Raw genomic sequence first — 16,316 nt, 5'->3', positions numbered from 1 at the left:
ACGAATTGAACAGGGCCAAACAAATGTTAAACCAAATTAGAGCTAAAAAGAAATTAGCCGTTGTAGACCCATTATCTGCCGGTTTCCCATCGTCCGATGAACTGGATCAAGAGTGGTATGAATCGAAAGAAATCAATGAATTCCTCGAAAAAAATCAAGAAATAATCTTCAACAATCCCGAGTATGGTAACAAATTCAACGAAATCGAGAGGCGATTTAGAAAATTGATGGTATCCGGGGATAATTCGAAGGTTAGGAGCGCCTTTAAAAAAGATATATTCGATATCCACGAAACAAATATGGATCTTTATAAAAAAATATTAGATCGCCGGACACAGGAATTGAACACCCGAGCTAAGATTAATTCCATCAAAGAGGATAATAAGAAAATATACAGGGAAAATATAAAATTGCAAAACAAACTTAAGAGAAACTCTTACGACTATAGAAGTATGAAATTAGAAAAGTGAGTGGGATATGCAATTAATTAATGATTTTATTTTGCTGTAATGTATGTATCATTATTATAAAAAATTAATTAAACATAACTTACATGTATGAACGTTTATTTTTTATTATTAAGATAATATCATATAAAAAAAATTATTTTTAAAGAATAAAAATAAATTTCTTACAAAAAATTAAATTAACCCTTCAAAAATGAGTCGTTATTATTATAAAAAGTTCAAATGATTATAAGATATGTTTAAATAAATTAAAATTATGATGATAATATATTAAATTATTAAATAATCAATAGCCAATTTTAGATAAAATTTATATTTTCGGGTAGGGATTGGCATCTCTCGTGGTGAGATTTATTTAATTTATCGACGAGAAAATTATCGTATAAGATTTCACCGTGAGTCGTATTTCTACCTAACACGGATTCGCTTAAACAATCTATCACACTTTTTCTATTTCGGTAGGCCGAGTCTGTACTTAAAAATTTGGTGCTACATTCAAAGTCTCCTAAATTTGAAGATTTGATTTTGCTTAAACTATCCACCGAGTTAAAATTCTTGTCCAATTTCGAAATAACGCATAAAACGGAGTGCGATTTAGATAACTTCGATGTGCGTTTCGCTAATGATGCCTTACCATTATTAATGATGGCGGAAGGGCCTAATTTAGAAAATAATTGTTCTTCTACCGTATTATTTTTTGAAAGGATAGAATTGGATCCGGATAAATTAACGGCTCGCAGAGTGGTTAGATTTACTTCGTCGATATCTCCAAAATTTAGGGGGTCATGAGTGAGGGAAAGAATGGTTACGTCATTTTCGGCGTCGACATTGTCAACAAAATCTGTTGTCGTGTCGGGAGAGGGTGGGTGTTCTTGTTGGAGGCTGAAGGATAATGAATTGATAACGGGGAAATTGTGAGACGCGGAGTTGGACAATTTCGTTAGGAAGCAGCACTCCTCTGATTCTTCCAGCTCATTTTCCCGGGAACGCTTGGTGTGGTTGAGAGTGATGTGATTTAACGAATCCAAAATATAATCATTCTTTTTGAGTCCCAGGGATAAAGCCGATTTGAAGGATTCGACTGGTAGGCTAACCTCGTTGTTCTGTAAGGATATGGAAGAGAAATGATTGGCCATCTGATGTTTCAATAAATCATTGGATTCAATAACAAAAGTTCGATTATCGTGGAAGGAAATATTGTGCTTCGGATCTAATTCTAAATTTTTATTAGATGAAAAGGTGTATTGTTCATTCACATTTTCATCCATATCGTTTTCTTTGAGCTTAATTTTCATAGATTTTCCAAAATTCGTGTGAAGCCTTCTGGAACTCGTATTTTTGGCTTTCAAGAAAGGACTCTGATTATTCAAATATGTGGAAGACTCAAAATCCTCGATTAATTCATCGCTGTCTAAGTGGGCATCCTTTGAGCTAGGTTTACATTGCAAACGAATTAGATTCGAATATGAGGAGCCGCTATTGTAAAGGTGATCGCACCTAACACAAACATCATTTTCCAAGCATTCCCGGTTACCACTGCTCGTTTGGTCACCGAGTATTTTTTGTATATTGTCATTGCACCTATCGCACACAGAATGATTCGAGTCAATGCAAGATCCCTTATTTTCATTGCAATGATCCATTATCGGATCAGTCTTGCCTTGTTCCCCGTGAGCTTTCATATCTGAGCACACATTAGAAGAATTATCTTCGGTAAAATTGTTAGGCCGCTTGGCCCTCGAGATTTCTTCCAGGGCCTCCATCAATTTTTCATCGAATATAGGAGGTAATAGGGAAATGTCACCTAAAGTCAACTTGTCTGATTCCCCTTCTAATTTGTGTATTGCTGTATCGGGGTTAAGGTTTAACGTCAAATGGTGATGTTTAGATGGCACCTTATGTTTGAAGCTTTCTTCGTTGAAACATGGAACATTGAGCTGATCATCGATAGTCTGAATTTTTTTTAGTAAATAATTATGATCGGAAATGATTATTATAAAGATAAAATAATTTTAAATGTAACAAATATTTTTTTTTAAATGTTTTTTGACAAACCTGATTGGTTATGACTTTGCGACATCTCGATTTTTTAGTAGACCCCGAGTTCCCATTCTTGACCACCTTGCTCACAATAGATTGAGAGGTCGATAATTGTAATGAAACTCCGGCAGCATTATTATTACTACAGATATTGTTAGTTTTATTATAATTATCGGACACCGGTTCTGCTGGTCTGCAGAATACACTTTTCCCGTTTATTTCAAAGGATTCGCCGTAAAGAGAATGAGCTGTGTCCCAGTCCAAGAAAGTTACGAACGCGTAATTTTTGGCCGGGACGAAGAAAACATCCACCACTGTAGTATCAAAACTGGATTCAAAAAACGATTTGAGGTCCGAGGCCGTCATGGAGTGGTCCACGCCGCCTATAAATATCTTCGAACCGGAAAGTGCTGCGTTGCCACCCTTTATTTTTTTATTTTTACGGGTAAAATTATTAAATATTTTTAAAAAATGATGAGCAATTTTAAATAGTTTTATTTATATAACATAACATATTTAATGTCATTTTTTGTGAATATTTTAAGGGCTTCTAGTTGTATAAGGGTAGAGCCTTGCAGTGGCAAATCCAAGCGGACAAACATTCTCTCGGTCTCGGCTGGATATAATATTTTAATTCGGACCGGGCCAGACTTGGGCAAAATTTTTATATTATAATTGTTTTCTTGTAATATCAAAACTATCAATTTCCTTAAGTTACTTATAATTTTTTCCGCCTTCATTTAAATATTATGTATTTTTTTTTCCTACAGTTCAAAATATATGTGTGTGTCGGTACAGACTAGACCAATTATGTCTAAATTTCGGATCGAATTGGAATTCCTTGAAAAAAAAGAAGTATTATTTAGATTTGAATCGGTCAGATATACCTTTTCAAAATTATCGTATCAGAAAAATAGGTTTGAAGCAGGATTCTAGTAGAAGGGATAAAGGCGAGGTTAATACACCTCAACTTGATGGTATTCCTGACCCGCAAATAAATAACAGTGGGGGAGGGGGGGGGAGATGTTTGTTGGAATTAGTGGATAAGTTATAATAAAATAATAATCATTAATAAATAGTAGTGTTTTTAAAGCTACTAATAGTTACAGTTATAAGTGACATCAATAAATAATCAGTTCTCGTTACTTGACATATTTTCAAAAAATAAGAGAATGAGTGATCAATTTTTTCTTAAAGTAACTAGTTACAAAGTTTTACATTTAATAAAAATTATCAATTTAACTATTAGTTAATCTAGTTACAGGCCGTAATCATAGTGGGATCCAATCCGGCACGATTTAACAGCTGACCGATTTTTAAAATGTGTTCATGAGATAAAATTTTTTAAAATTAAATAATAATTTTATCTTTAATTCTATATTCATGATAATAATCTAAGAAATATTGATTTTAATAAATAAAAATTCATCTCAAACAGATTTTAAAAATCGTTAGCTGTTAAAATGTGTCGTCGGATCGGATGCTACTATGAATGTGGCCACATTAACGCTACAAACTAAGTTTAAATTATGTTTCATTTCCATTTATCTTTTATATAGGGCTAGTTGGGTTATTATATATATATCAGACTTGTTCAAAGGTCTGGTGTGGGTCAGTTTATTATTTATATAGAAATAAATGTTGTTTTTTTTTAAAATATAATTAAATTATATTTATTTTTTTACTAAAAGATGGGATAAAGGGAGAGAGTAATTAAAAATAATTCATGAAATTATAATTATCAATTTTGTCTAGATCAAAAGTCCGTTAGAAATGGGCATTTTCGTACCGTACGTAACTTAGTTCTATCCTGATAAAACGTCCTTGGGACGAATCCTGACTTTCAAAAAAGATCGAAATGATTAAATAATTTTTTTTTTTAAATTCAATTACAAAAAAATATGAAAATTTATTTAAAAAAAACAATTGCATCTTTAGAAAAGGTATCATTTTTTCATAATCTCATATTTTTTAATTGAAGAAGAAATTAACGAAAATAATCTTTATAGAAATAGAACAAAAATGTTAATATGAAAACGGAGGTGAACGCACCCCCAAGGTATAACGCAATTGGGACGTGTCCCGTCCAAAATATCAAAGACGTAGGGGATGTCAATAATTCGTGCTACTGACAACCCGGTCAGTAAATAGTCTCATGCTACAAAAATTCTTTTTAGGTTATCCATTTTTTAAAAAAAATAGTATAACCCTAGGCCTTCATAACTCCATTTAAATTTATGATCAAATAGAGCAGATGAGATCAGGAATCTTTTATTTTTGAAAGAATTTAAAAAATCATGATATTCAGCATTCGGACGAAGCAAAATCCTTAGCCAAAATACGCCTTCGTCCATATCGAATATAACTACTTTCCACTCACTAGCTCATATAGAGCATGCGCCACAATATAAAATAATCTCATTTAAACCTAAATATAAATAATTTACAATATGAGACTATTAATCAACTCCGGTTGGCTTGTAATACGATAAAATTATGAAACATCGTTACAACAATTCAAAAGAGGGAAATTGAAAATTAGTCATTTATTTTAGAATTTTAATTTAATTGAGATTTTATTGATTATTCAAATCTATTTCCTGATTTATAGATTTCATAATTCCACCGCGAATTTAATTATCATCTCGATTTTTTTATATGATAATTGTAGTAGCTCAAATTGGAACAAAATAGCTATTAAAATTTTTCGTTGTGCAATTTATAATTCTCCTGCCTAAAAATCAAAATGATAACAAATTTCAAATGCGGTTTGTCTATATTATAAATGCTATATCATAATATGTATAATTATAATGAATGAGATGTGTTTAATAAAAAAAAAGAAGCAGCAAAATAAATGCATAGTGGGAAAAAAAAGGATATGCGATAAGTAAAATCACATATTAATTATAAAATTTGGCAATCTTCATAACTTTAAATAGAGACTAGTATTTAGCTAAATTATTTGTATCACATTTAATATACGAACAGTTTAAGCATTTTATATAATGTTCGTACACCATATTCAGGGATAAGGATATTATTCAAAAATATTGGCGGCTGAAGTCAACGCTGTTTCCTTAGGGAATAAATATAACGCTCAAGTTAATTATAAAATAAAAATTAGGGTTATATTTCAGGAATTCAAACCGAACCTGAACCGTACCAGTATTAACCGTATTATCTACTGAACCTAAACCGAATCTCTAAAAAGGTTCTGTGAAATAGTTTGATATTCTAACACTTTTAAAGAGGATTAATAATCAATTTTGACTAATAAGTGTCTATAATTATTTTAAAATAATTTCATATATTACTATTTGAAATGACACAGATATAATTTGACAAAAGAAAATCAAATATTTTAAATGTGTACGAACTTTAATATTATAATTTAGTTAGTGATAAAATTTTACGCGAAAATGTTAGACTCAGTTTTTAAGGGTTCAAGCCGAACCAATTTATCAACCTTGAATTCTTATTTTTTCTGAACTTAAACCAGTACCGATATTGGTTACGGTTTTGATCCCCGTTATATTTATATTTAGAAGGAAAAAACAAGGGTAGCCAAAAAAAGGTAGCAACTAGATATGATATGAGAAATCTTATGTAGTTTCCTTTAGGTTAAGACCAAAGATTATAGTATAGTTTACTATAGTTAGGTAATAGCTAAATGTAAAAACTCCTAGGCCAAAGTGATAGTTTTCGGCTAATAACTACTGTCTAGCCGATTTCTTAGTCGGCTAAAAATTAAAAATAGTTATTATCCAACTTAGTCGATTACTTTTCTTTTTATTAGTTTAGTAAAAATAATTTTAAAAATTTCCATAAAATATAGATAGTATTTCCTTAAAAAAAGAGACTAGAGATAGATTTTAAAATTAAAAGGGTAGAAGAACAAATGCTAGTAAAAAATAAGTATTCAATTCATCTAATTTACTTCTTATTTTTTTCGAATAGAAGATATTCATTTGTAAATAATTTTATAAAAAATAAAATAAAATAATATAAATAATACTTTTGAATCGGGAAGTTTAACGGTACACCATCTCCCATCAATATTGAACTTTTTCATCAATACCTTTAACTGTGACTCGTAATTAGAAAACCGTATAAACCCGTAGCCTTTTGCTTTACCCGTTTTTGAATCTTTTTTCACCTTAATAATATTAATATATAAATTAAACGTGTTATACGTTCATTTTTTTTCACGCGTTTTACCTCCGCTAAAATGACGTTACCATAAGGCAAGAACACTTTTTTCATTGAATCGGGAGTCGTAATTGGATTCAAACCTAATACGATTAAATCGTTGCACTTTTTGGGTAATGTCTTTTTCCTTAACTTGATCATATTTTCATCGATACAATCATCAATTTTTCTTTTGTTTTCTTAAAAAATACATGCGTAAATTTTAAATAAAAATACTAATTAAAACCTTTCAATTGGACTACTCTGTAAAGTATTTCATCCCATTTTTCAAAATCTTTTGGAGGTATTATTTTATCGTTTTCAATTCTTAAAGCTCTCCAAAATCCATTCGGACCTTGATATTTCAAACCAGAAGCGCAATTAAATTGGGATATCAGGGTGGGTAGACTGATGGTACCGTCTTCATCACTTGGAATTTCTATAATATTCCCTAAATCGTCTGACACCTTAATATATTTTTCCATGATCGTTATCAAATCAAGACCATCGTGTGTCTGTTAATATATAATCAACCATATCTTTAATACAAATGTTAAAAAAAAGCAAATCAAAATTAACACGATACAAGGGTTGCATTTCAAATAAAATTAGTTTTATAACCATAAATGGAATTTAAAGTTATTTTCACAGTTCCTAATTATTTTTAAAACCCTAGCAACAATAAATCTGAAGTCCAATGATTCAAAAGCACAAACTAATATGTGTTTTGTATATAATGACTCAAGATCGTTTTGGCAGGGTGTAAATTCATAGATTTTTACCTTATATACTAGTATTACATATATATATATAATGCATTTGTACATCAAAACAGAATAGGGGTTGTTTGTAATAAGCATAAATTTATAATCTAAGAGAAATGAAATTGTTCAAAAAAAATTTTCAGACTGGGCTAAATTGTTCAAAATAATTTTATGGGCCATGCTAAAATAAAGTTTTAAAAATGTTTTTGGAACATAAAATTTACGCAAATTTATGTCATTTTATAAAAAAAATTTATGAGCAGGTAACTTGTTTAAAATTTTACAAGCCAAGCCTTTTAAAAATAATCATAGACAAAGCCCAAGATTTCGATAGAAAAAATCAAATGCTGATTTAAGCTAGGTGGTGTCAACCTCTAATTTGCATACTGTTTTATTTTGATAAATTTAATTAGTCTATAACTAAGTCAAATGAAGAATTGTGAAATTCTCTGATCCAAATAGCTGTTTAAATCATATTTAAAACTTTTGAGTAATAAAATAACAGTTATTTTAATTACTGATAATTCCCAATTGAGTGTCCTCCTTTTAATAAGGATAAGTACAATATATATGTATATAACTGATCTTCACAATTCATTAGCTTAATTTAAAATGATTAGGGTATATTTATTCATTCATTAATATCCTCAATTAAAAAAATTTGAATATAAGTAGTTAGGGAATTGTTTGATGTGTTCCATAGAGATTTACAAATACCGGTCCTGCCCATACACAAATTTTTAAAAATGGGCTTAGGGTCGGGTATTTTTGAATGTGCTTATTCAATTTTGTAAAATAAATTCATAAATGGCACAATATTTTTCACAATTAAAACATATATTAAATTTTTTAAAATAATTTTGGGCCTGGTAAATAAGTAATTTAAAATTTTATTTTGGGTCATGCTTTTCAGAGCAAATAATATAAATATTAGTTTGGATTAAAAAATTAAAATATGCCTAGGTCCCATGGTCACACCTGCAGGTCTCTGAATTTTATTATAAAATGATAAGGCAGCAAAATAGTGTGCTACATGCTACTCTCTAAAAAAAGGGTGTGTTAACGTTATTTTATTTTTCAAGTAGCATGATATTAGCTATGCTACTAAAAAAAGTAGAGTGCTTAACACTGGAAAATAAACAATATTTCAATGTATTTATATCAATCCTTTTGTTTGCAATACTGAAATTTATTTTAATTAAAAGAAAAAAATTGCAATATTTTATTAAGTTAACAACTGTTTTAATAAGATAAATTTAAATATAAAAAAAAATAAGCCCAAGTCTCTCAAATTAAAAAAATTTTTAAAACCCAAGCCTAGGCTGCTAGAAAATATAATGCCCAGAACAGGCTCATGGTCCTGTCTGGTCAATGAAGTTCTCTAATTATTATATGTTTTGTAGAACATCATTAAAATATATCTACATAATATTTTCCAATGATAAATTTCTCTTATCTTCTCTTTTTATAATATATCCTGATAAAATTCAAATCTAAATACTAGCTTAGCTTTGAAGGGGGGGGGGGATATGATGTTTGGTATCCCAAAAATAAAAGAAATTTGTTTCGAGTATCCAATTATTGTTTAAAAAAATTAAATTTTATATTATTTTTTTAAGAAGGAAAATTTTAAAAAACACTTTTATACATTTCTAAAAATATTAGTGATACCCATATGTAAAAATAAAAGTTTAGACTAATGGATTTAATAATACATGCTACAAAACAATTATTGCAATTTTATAAAAATAATATTAAATAAAAAACTTCTGATTTTCAAAGAATTGCTAGAATCCAGAATGAATTTATACGAGCATTCGAATTTATATAAATTTAAATAACTGGCATGAATTTGGCATATTAAGCTAGAGATATACGGTAATCAGGCGCGTACGCAGGAATTTGGTCTGGGGGGGGATAATAAATTTTTTTAAGAAATAATATTTTTAATTAAAAATACTAAGCATAAATTTATTAGGATTAATAACTTTTCTAATACACAATTTTAAACTAATGTGAATTAAAAAAATTATATATATAAACCGGCATTTAAATGTGAATCATAAAATATAAAGTGAATATAACCCACGATATGAATCACTTAAATGACCCAAAATTGAAATTTGAATTTTTTGAGCTTTTAAAATATATAAAGTATAAAAAATTTAAATGTTGTAAATATAAATTAATACACAAAAAGTTTCTTAGGAATAATTGTATTTTGTATGTTTTGAGCTAATTTTTCAATTATCAATCCTTGCTTGGCGTTAAATGTCTATGAATATTCAAAAGATCCAAATCATTCAATCTACTTTCAGATGTTGTATTTCATAGGTATGTTTTTCACAGACTTGCAGGCCCGGCCCCCGAGCCGGACCGTATTTTAATTTTTTTAAATATACCCGGGCCGGGCTCGTAATTTTTTTAAAAACACCCGGGCTGGGCCTGAAAATTTTTTAAGAAAAAATATCCGAGCCGAGTTGTATATTTTAAAACCAAATATTTGAAATCGCCATTATTAGCTATAAATATCAAAAATAAATATAATTTATTTTAAAAAATTCGGGCTGGGCCAGCCGGGCCGGGCCTGAAAATTTTTTTAAAAAAAACCCGGGCCGGAAAAAATTTTTAAAAAAAATCTGGGCCTGGTCCTGCAAATGGTACCTCTGCAAGGCTCTGTTATTCTTCTTAAAAAAGTGAAGGTTCTCTCATTAGTTTACTAAGGAGCTGCTAATATATATATAACCATTTTAATAATTGGGAGTATAATCTAAAATGTGTTTGAAATAAAAGCATCCATAGCATTTTTGGGACTGTATCAACCATAGTTAATCTTTTAATCATAGTTATTCAGCTAATAAGGCATCATAAGATATTTTAACATCTTCATGATAAAAATATAACAAATATTTATATTTTTTTTCTATCACCATATGAAAAAGGTTGGGAGAGGGGACATTTGTTTTATAATACTCTTCTATTGATCCTATATTAATGTTTTGATGATGAGCTTGCTTGCTGCAAGTCGAGGGGGACAAATATTTAACACGTATAGCTCTGCTTTTGACTCAACTATAACATATAAAATATGAAATTCTTCAACAACACTAGCTCTATTTCCTTGAGTTCTAATAAAATGCTCTCCGCTATTCTCATCTTCTTAATCAAGTCAATGTTATCTTTTTGAAAAGTATTACATAAAATAGTTGTATAATTAAATAATACATTTTAATGAGAAAAAAAATTTGGAATAAGTATTGAATCCAATAATTTTCTTGCTTCTGAGGAAATATTTCTTTCAAGCCATTGTGATATTTCAGTAATAGCATTAATAATCAGCTCTTCTAACTCCAAAATAGCTGTTACTGTGGCGGAGACTCGATCTCGTTGGACAAGCTTGCAATTATTTTCTTCCTGTTGGACAAGGAGTTTCAGAGATAATTATTATTTTATTAGAAATTTAGATAAATATTACGCCACTAAAATTTGAAAATAATAGGTAAATTACGCCAAGGAAAACTTGAAATCGAAATTGATTGATAAAATAACTTAGTAGATGAATGTGATAAATAAATGTAATTAAATATATATATGTATATATGAGATAAGAATAAATATTAACAAATATAAATTAATATTAACAATAATATTTTTGAAAAATATAATCCGGCATCTGCATTTTTTGGCTTTGGGGGGGGGGGGGATTTGTCCCCCTGCCCCCCCCCCGCTGCGTACGCGCCTGACGGTAATTGATGTCAATTGTCAAAAGGCACTAAAAAATAACCTACCAGGAATATATTTTAACTTTTGTTATGTTTTAATAATGTTATGGAGCATTTAATATTAATTGAGGAATTACTTAAAACGAGTAATTTGTAAGCATTATGAATTCTGATAGGTAACATAATAATAATATCAATGCTAAAAACAAATACCGTATTTTAATTATAAAATAGTTATTACTATTGGAATAAGGATGTTTCTAGATATTTAATCTCTAGAGTTAGCGTTGTTATTAATCAGTCCGTATTCAAGATGGAATTATAACAGAATTCTGCTTAAGCCGACTGGCAAGCAAGATTCCTGAAACGATTTGTAATCTGACTGATTAACCAGACTCGTGACAAAGACTGGTGAGTCAGACTTCTGCAAAAGTCGTAAGCTAAATTTATGGTCGATAGATAAATTAGAAATATTTATTTTCGAATTAATAGTTATAAAATTTGATTTTAGAATAAATTTAGAATTGATAGTTCTAAAAATGCAATTTACAAAATTCGATAATTTTATAATGTTTTCTTTTCTATCTTTTCCTAAATTGATTATTTTCATTAATTTATTGTTTAATTTATATTAGCCCTTGTTAAATAATTTGATTTTATTTTTTATACCTTGCGGAGAGATTATTTTTAGTTTGTATTAACGTCCTTATTTTGTTAGTTTCGATTTTATTTTTTATACCTTTCGCCGAGATTATTTTTAGTTTGTAACGTTTTATTTTATCATTACAATTTATGTTTGTTAACTTTAAATCAATTTTGTTGTTGATCGTTTGATAAAGATAGTAGAACATTATTTTCTTTTGTCAAGGAAGATTAATAAATTTCATTCTATGTAATTTAACAATAATGAATTTCTGATTTATAATAAAAACTTATTTCGATAAATCCCTCACGTTTCATCATATGCCAAGTTATGTCCGATCCTTCGCATAACTATTATCTCAAAATTCCATCTTGATTTTGTACTATACAAGAATTCTCTATAACTCTTTTATCGATTATAATTCTTTTCGATGGATGCATTGAATAATTCATCATATATGATTCCCTAAATTTAGTAGCGACGACAGCGCTTGTATAGGGAAATTGCAAAGACACTAGAAAGATCTCCAACAGAGAATAGGCCGAGTTGTCCGAAGTCTTTCAGATAACGAATTCAATAATATTAGCAATTTACACGGAGGCAGATCTCCAGGACCCAATCGTTCTTCTTGGAAAACACAAGCTCCAACATCCGTCAAAGTTAGAGAACGCCAAACTCTCTATATTTTATGCTGCCACCCAAGGCAAGGAGAATACGTTCCAGCTTGGGTCACACGCATAGCAAGACTCAATAAAGAATGCAAATTCAATTGCATTCAACGCATTATTTAGAAGGTGAGAGTTGGTTCGATTTTTAAAGATGTCTAGAAAGGGGTCAGGAGCTCTATGACTATAGAAGATTTTACAATCTAGGTCTAGAGGAATATATCACGGAGCCAAATGACATAAAGGGAGTGGTGAAAGTAGAAGCCATACATCGGGCTGAATCATCTAAAACACAAGAGATAAATTATATGGGCCAAGCTAAAAATAGCCATGAGACAGTGAAGCTCAAGCAGGCCAACGCATTTCGTAAATCTCTTGTGAAATATGATGCTTTCACCAGGCAACCCCAGATCATTTATGACAACCATTACGAACAACGTTTCGATGGATGCTTCGATAACTACTGTGACAAACGCTTCCATGAATGCGACGAAATACATTACGACATTTACCCTGACAAACGCTTCGATGAAATTTGAGATATACGGTACGACTACTGCTTAACAAACGATGCGACGGAAGCCATGACAACTACCTCATTGACCGTTTCGATCAAGGCTACGATAATTGTCAGAATAACCGCAACCATTTCGACAATCGCTACGATAACCACAACGACGATCATTACAAATATCGCGTATAAAATTTCCATGCCATGACAACCACCACTACTATTGTTGTGACCATCGTCAGAGCCTTGATCAACGGAATGATTGGTGTAGAGGCGATGACTAAACCAAGACGCGTTCGGCATAGACATAATCCTCAAAATCTATATTATAATTTTCCGATGTCCTCACTACATTATCGCTACGTCATGTCATCGCTACGTCATGTCATCGGTACGTACTTATTTTTATTTTTTTATAGATTTTATTTTATTTTTTTTATAGAAAATATTTTTAGACATGAAGCCCAATAAAATACAACTCAAAATAAAGTTAGACTTATATATATATTTTTTTTATACTCTTTTATATTATAGAATACATCTATTTTAGCTTCTGATAATGTCCCAACTATTTCTAGGGAGTTGAACCTAATATTGACTCCTCTTCAGGTTCATTGCATTTATATTCTTTATATTATTCTTTGTTTTTATTTTAGATAACAAGCCCTGTCTTACCCATATTTAATGATTGTACAGGTGGTATATTGACTCCTCATCAAGTTCAATGCATTTATTTTTTTTATTTATTCTTTTGTTTCTATTTTAGATAACAAGCCATGTCCTAACCTCAGTTAATGATTTTACAGGTGGTGATTCCGTCATTAATAAAAGAAAAAGATGGCAGATCAATCAAAAAAAGAAACACACTAGGGATAGCGAGGACCTACAAAATAGAACATTCTCTTATTTATCAAGTATAATATTTCTCAAAATTATATTGGGATTTTTTAATGTTAAATGTTAGTCTTATCTTATTATTTTTATAAAGTAATATATTTTACCTGTAGAATAATTGGTAAATTAGAGATTTCCTCTTCATTAATTATAAATTTTGGGCTTGGTTTCAAAATTATTAGGGAAGGTGGGTTAGAGAAATTCTTTTTAAATATTAAGATCTTGGATGCTTTTTTCTTGAACCTATATTGGAATTTTTTAATGTTAAATGTTAGTCTTGGATGCTTGGATATTTTTTTCATGTTAAATGTTAGTCTTATGTTATTCTTTTTATAAAGTAATATATTTTACCTGTTGACTAATTGGTAAATCAGATATTTCCTCTTCATTAATTATAAATTTAATATCTCTGGGCTTGATTTTAAAATTATTAGGGAAGGTGGGCTTGAGAAAATCTTTTTAAATATTAAGATCTTGGATGCTTGGATATTATATCCAGTTTAACCTATATTGGAATTTTTTAATGTTAAATGTTAGTGGATGCTTGGATATTTTTTCCATGTTAAATGTTAGTCTTATGTTATTCTTTTTATAAAGTAATATATTTTACCTGTTGACTAATTGGTAAATCAGATATTTCCTCTTCATTAATTATAAATTTAATATCTCTGGGCTTGATTTTAAAATTATTAGGGAAGGTGGGCTTGAGAAAATCTTTTTAAATATTAAGATCTTGGATGCTTGGATATTATATCCAGTTTAACCTATATTGGGATTTTTATTATTAAATGTTCGTCTTGGATGCTTGGATATTTTTTCCAGATATTGTAGGGTAGAACATATTTTAGGATTTTTTAATGTTAAATGTTAGTCTTATGTTATAAATTTAATATCTCTGGGCTTGATTTTAAAATTATTAGGGACGGTGGGCTTGAGATATTCTTTTTAAATATTAATATCTTGGATGCTTGGATATTTTATCCAGATATTGTAGGCTTGAACCTATATTGGAATTTTTTAATGTTAAAGGTTAGTCTTGGGTGCTTGGATATTTTTTCCAGATATTGTAGGCTTGAACCTATATTGGGATTTTTTAATGTTAAATGTTAGTCTTATTTAATATCTCTGGGCTTGGTTTCAAAATTATTAGGGAAGGTGGGTTAGAGATATTCTTTTTAAATATTAAGATCTTGGATGCTTTTTTCTTGAACCTATATTGGGATTTTTTAATGTTAAATGTTAGTCTTGGATGCTTGGATATTTTTTCTATGTTAAATGTTAGTCTTATGTTATTCTTTTTATAAAGTAATATATTTTACCTGTTGACTAATTGGTAAATCAGATATTTCCTCTTCATTAATTATAAATTTAATATCTCTAGGCCTGATTTTTAAATTATTAGGGAAGGTGGGCTTGAGAAAATCTTTTTAAATATTAAGATCTTGGATGCTTGGATATTTTATCCAATTTAACCTATATTGGGATTTTTATTATTAAATGTTCGTCTTGGATGCTTGGATAATTTTTTCCAGATATTGTAGGGTAGAACCTATATTAGGATTTTTTAATGTGTATTATGTTATAAATTTAATATCTCTGGGCTTGATTTCAAAATTATTAGGGAAGGTGGGCTTGAGATATTCTTTTTAAATATTAATATCTTGGATGCTTGGATATTTTATCCAGATATTGTAGGCTTGAACCTATATTGGGATTTTTTAATGTTAAAGGTTAGTCTTGGATGCTTGGATATTTTTTCCAGATATTGTAGGCTTGAACCTATATTGGGATTTTTTAATGTTAAATGTTAGTCTTATTTAATATCTCTGGGCTTGGTTTCAAAATTATTAGGGAAGGTGGGTTAGAGAAATTCTTTTTAAATATTAAGATCTTGGATGCTTTTTTCTTGAACCTATATTGGGATTTTTTAATGTTAAATGTTAGTCTTAGATGCTTGGATATTTTTTCCATGTTAAATGTTAGTCTTATGTTATTCTTTTTATAAAGTATTATATTTTACCTGTTAACTAATTGGTAAATCAGATATTTCCTCTTCATTAATTATAAATTTAATATCTCTGGGCTTGATTTCAAAATTATTAGGGAAGGTGGGCTGAGAAAATCTTTTTAAATATTAAGATCTTAGATGCTTGGATATTTTATCCAGTTTAACCTATATTGGGATTTTTATTATTAAATGTTCGTCTTGGATGCTTGGATATTTTTCCAGATATTGTAGGGTAGAACCTATATTAGGATTTTTTAATGTTAAATGTTAGTCTTATGTTATAAATTTAATATCTCTGGGCTTGATTTCAAAATTATTAGGGAAGGTGGGCTTGAGAAAATTTTTTTAAATATTAAGATCTTGGTGTTGGATCATTACATCTATCATGTTATTTTTTAACTTTTAGAATAT

General features: G+C 29.4%; 1 protein-coding gene across 1 annotated transcript; it reads right to left on the bottom strand.

Annotated features, from left to right (window-relative positions):
* Positions 1-630: 630 nt before the first annotated feature.
* Positions 631-9,367, bottom strand: LOC135926140 (uncharacterized). The gene is made up of 6 exons (XM_065461858.1): positions 9,230-9,367; positions 6,946-7,213; positions 6,729-6,898; positions 6,526-6,666; positions 2,523-2,930; positions 631-2,419 (listed from the first exon to the last, which is right to left on the bottom strand). Exons 2-6 carry the CDS (start codon positions 7,181-7,183, stop codon positions 767-769), a joined length of 2,610 nt encoding a protein of 869 aa, XP_065317930.1. The 5' UTR covers positions 7,184-7,213; positions 9,230-9,367; the 3' UTR covers positions 631-766.
* Positions 9,368-16,316: the final 6,949 nt, after the last annotated feature.

Source organism: Gordionus sp. m RMFG-2023, chromosome 3 (assembly GCF_954871325.1).
Source record: "Gordionus sp. m RMFG-2023 chromosome 3, tfGorSpeb1-WG-v2, whole genome shotgun sequence".
Classification (NCBI taxonomy): Eukaryota; Metazoa; Nematomorpha; class Gordioida; order Chordodea; family Parachordodidae; genus Gordionus; species Gordionus sp. m RMFG-2023.
Note: the sequence above shows the minus strand (reverse complement) of the source record. Positions and strands in the feature narration are given on the sequence as shown.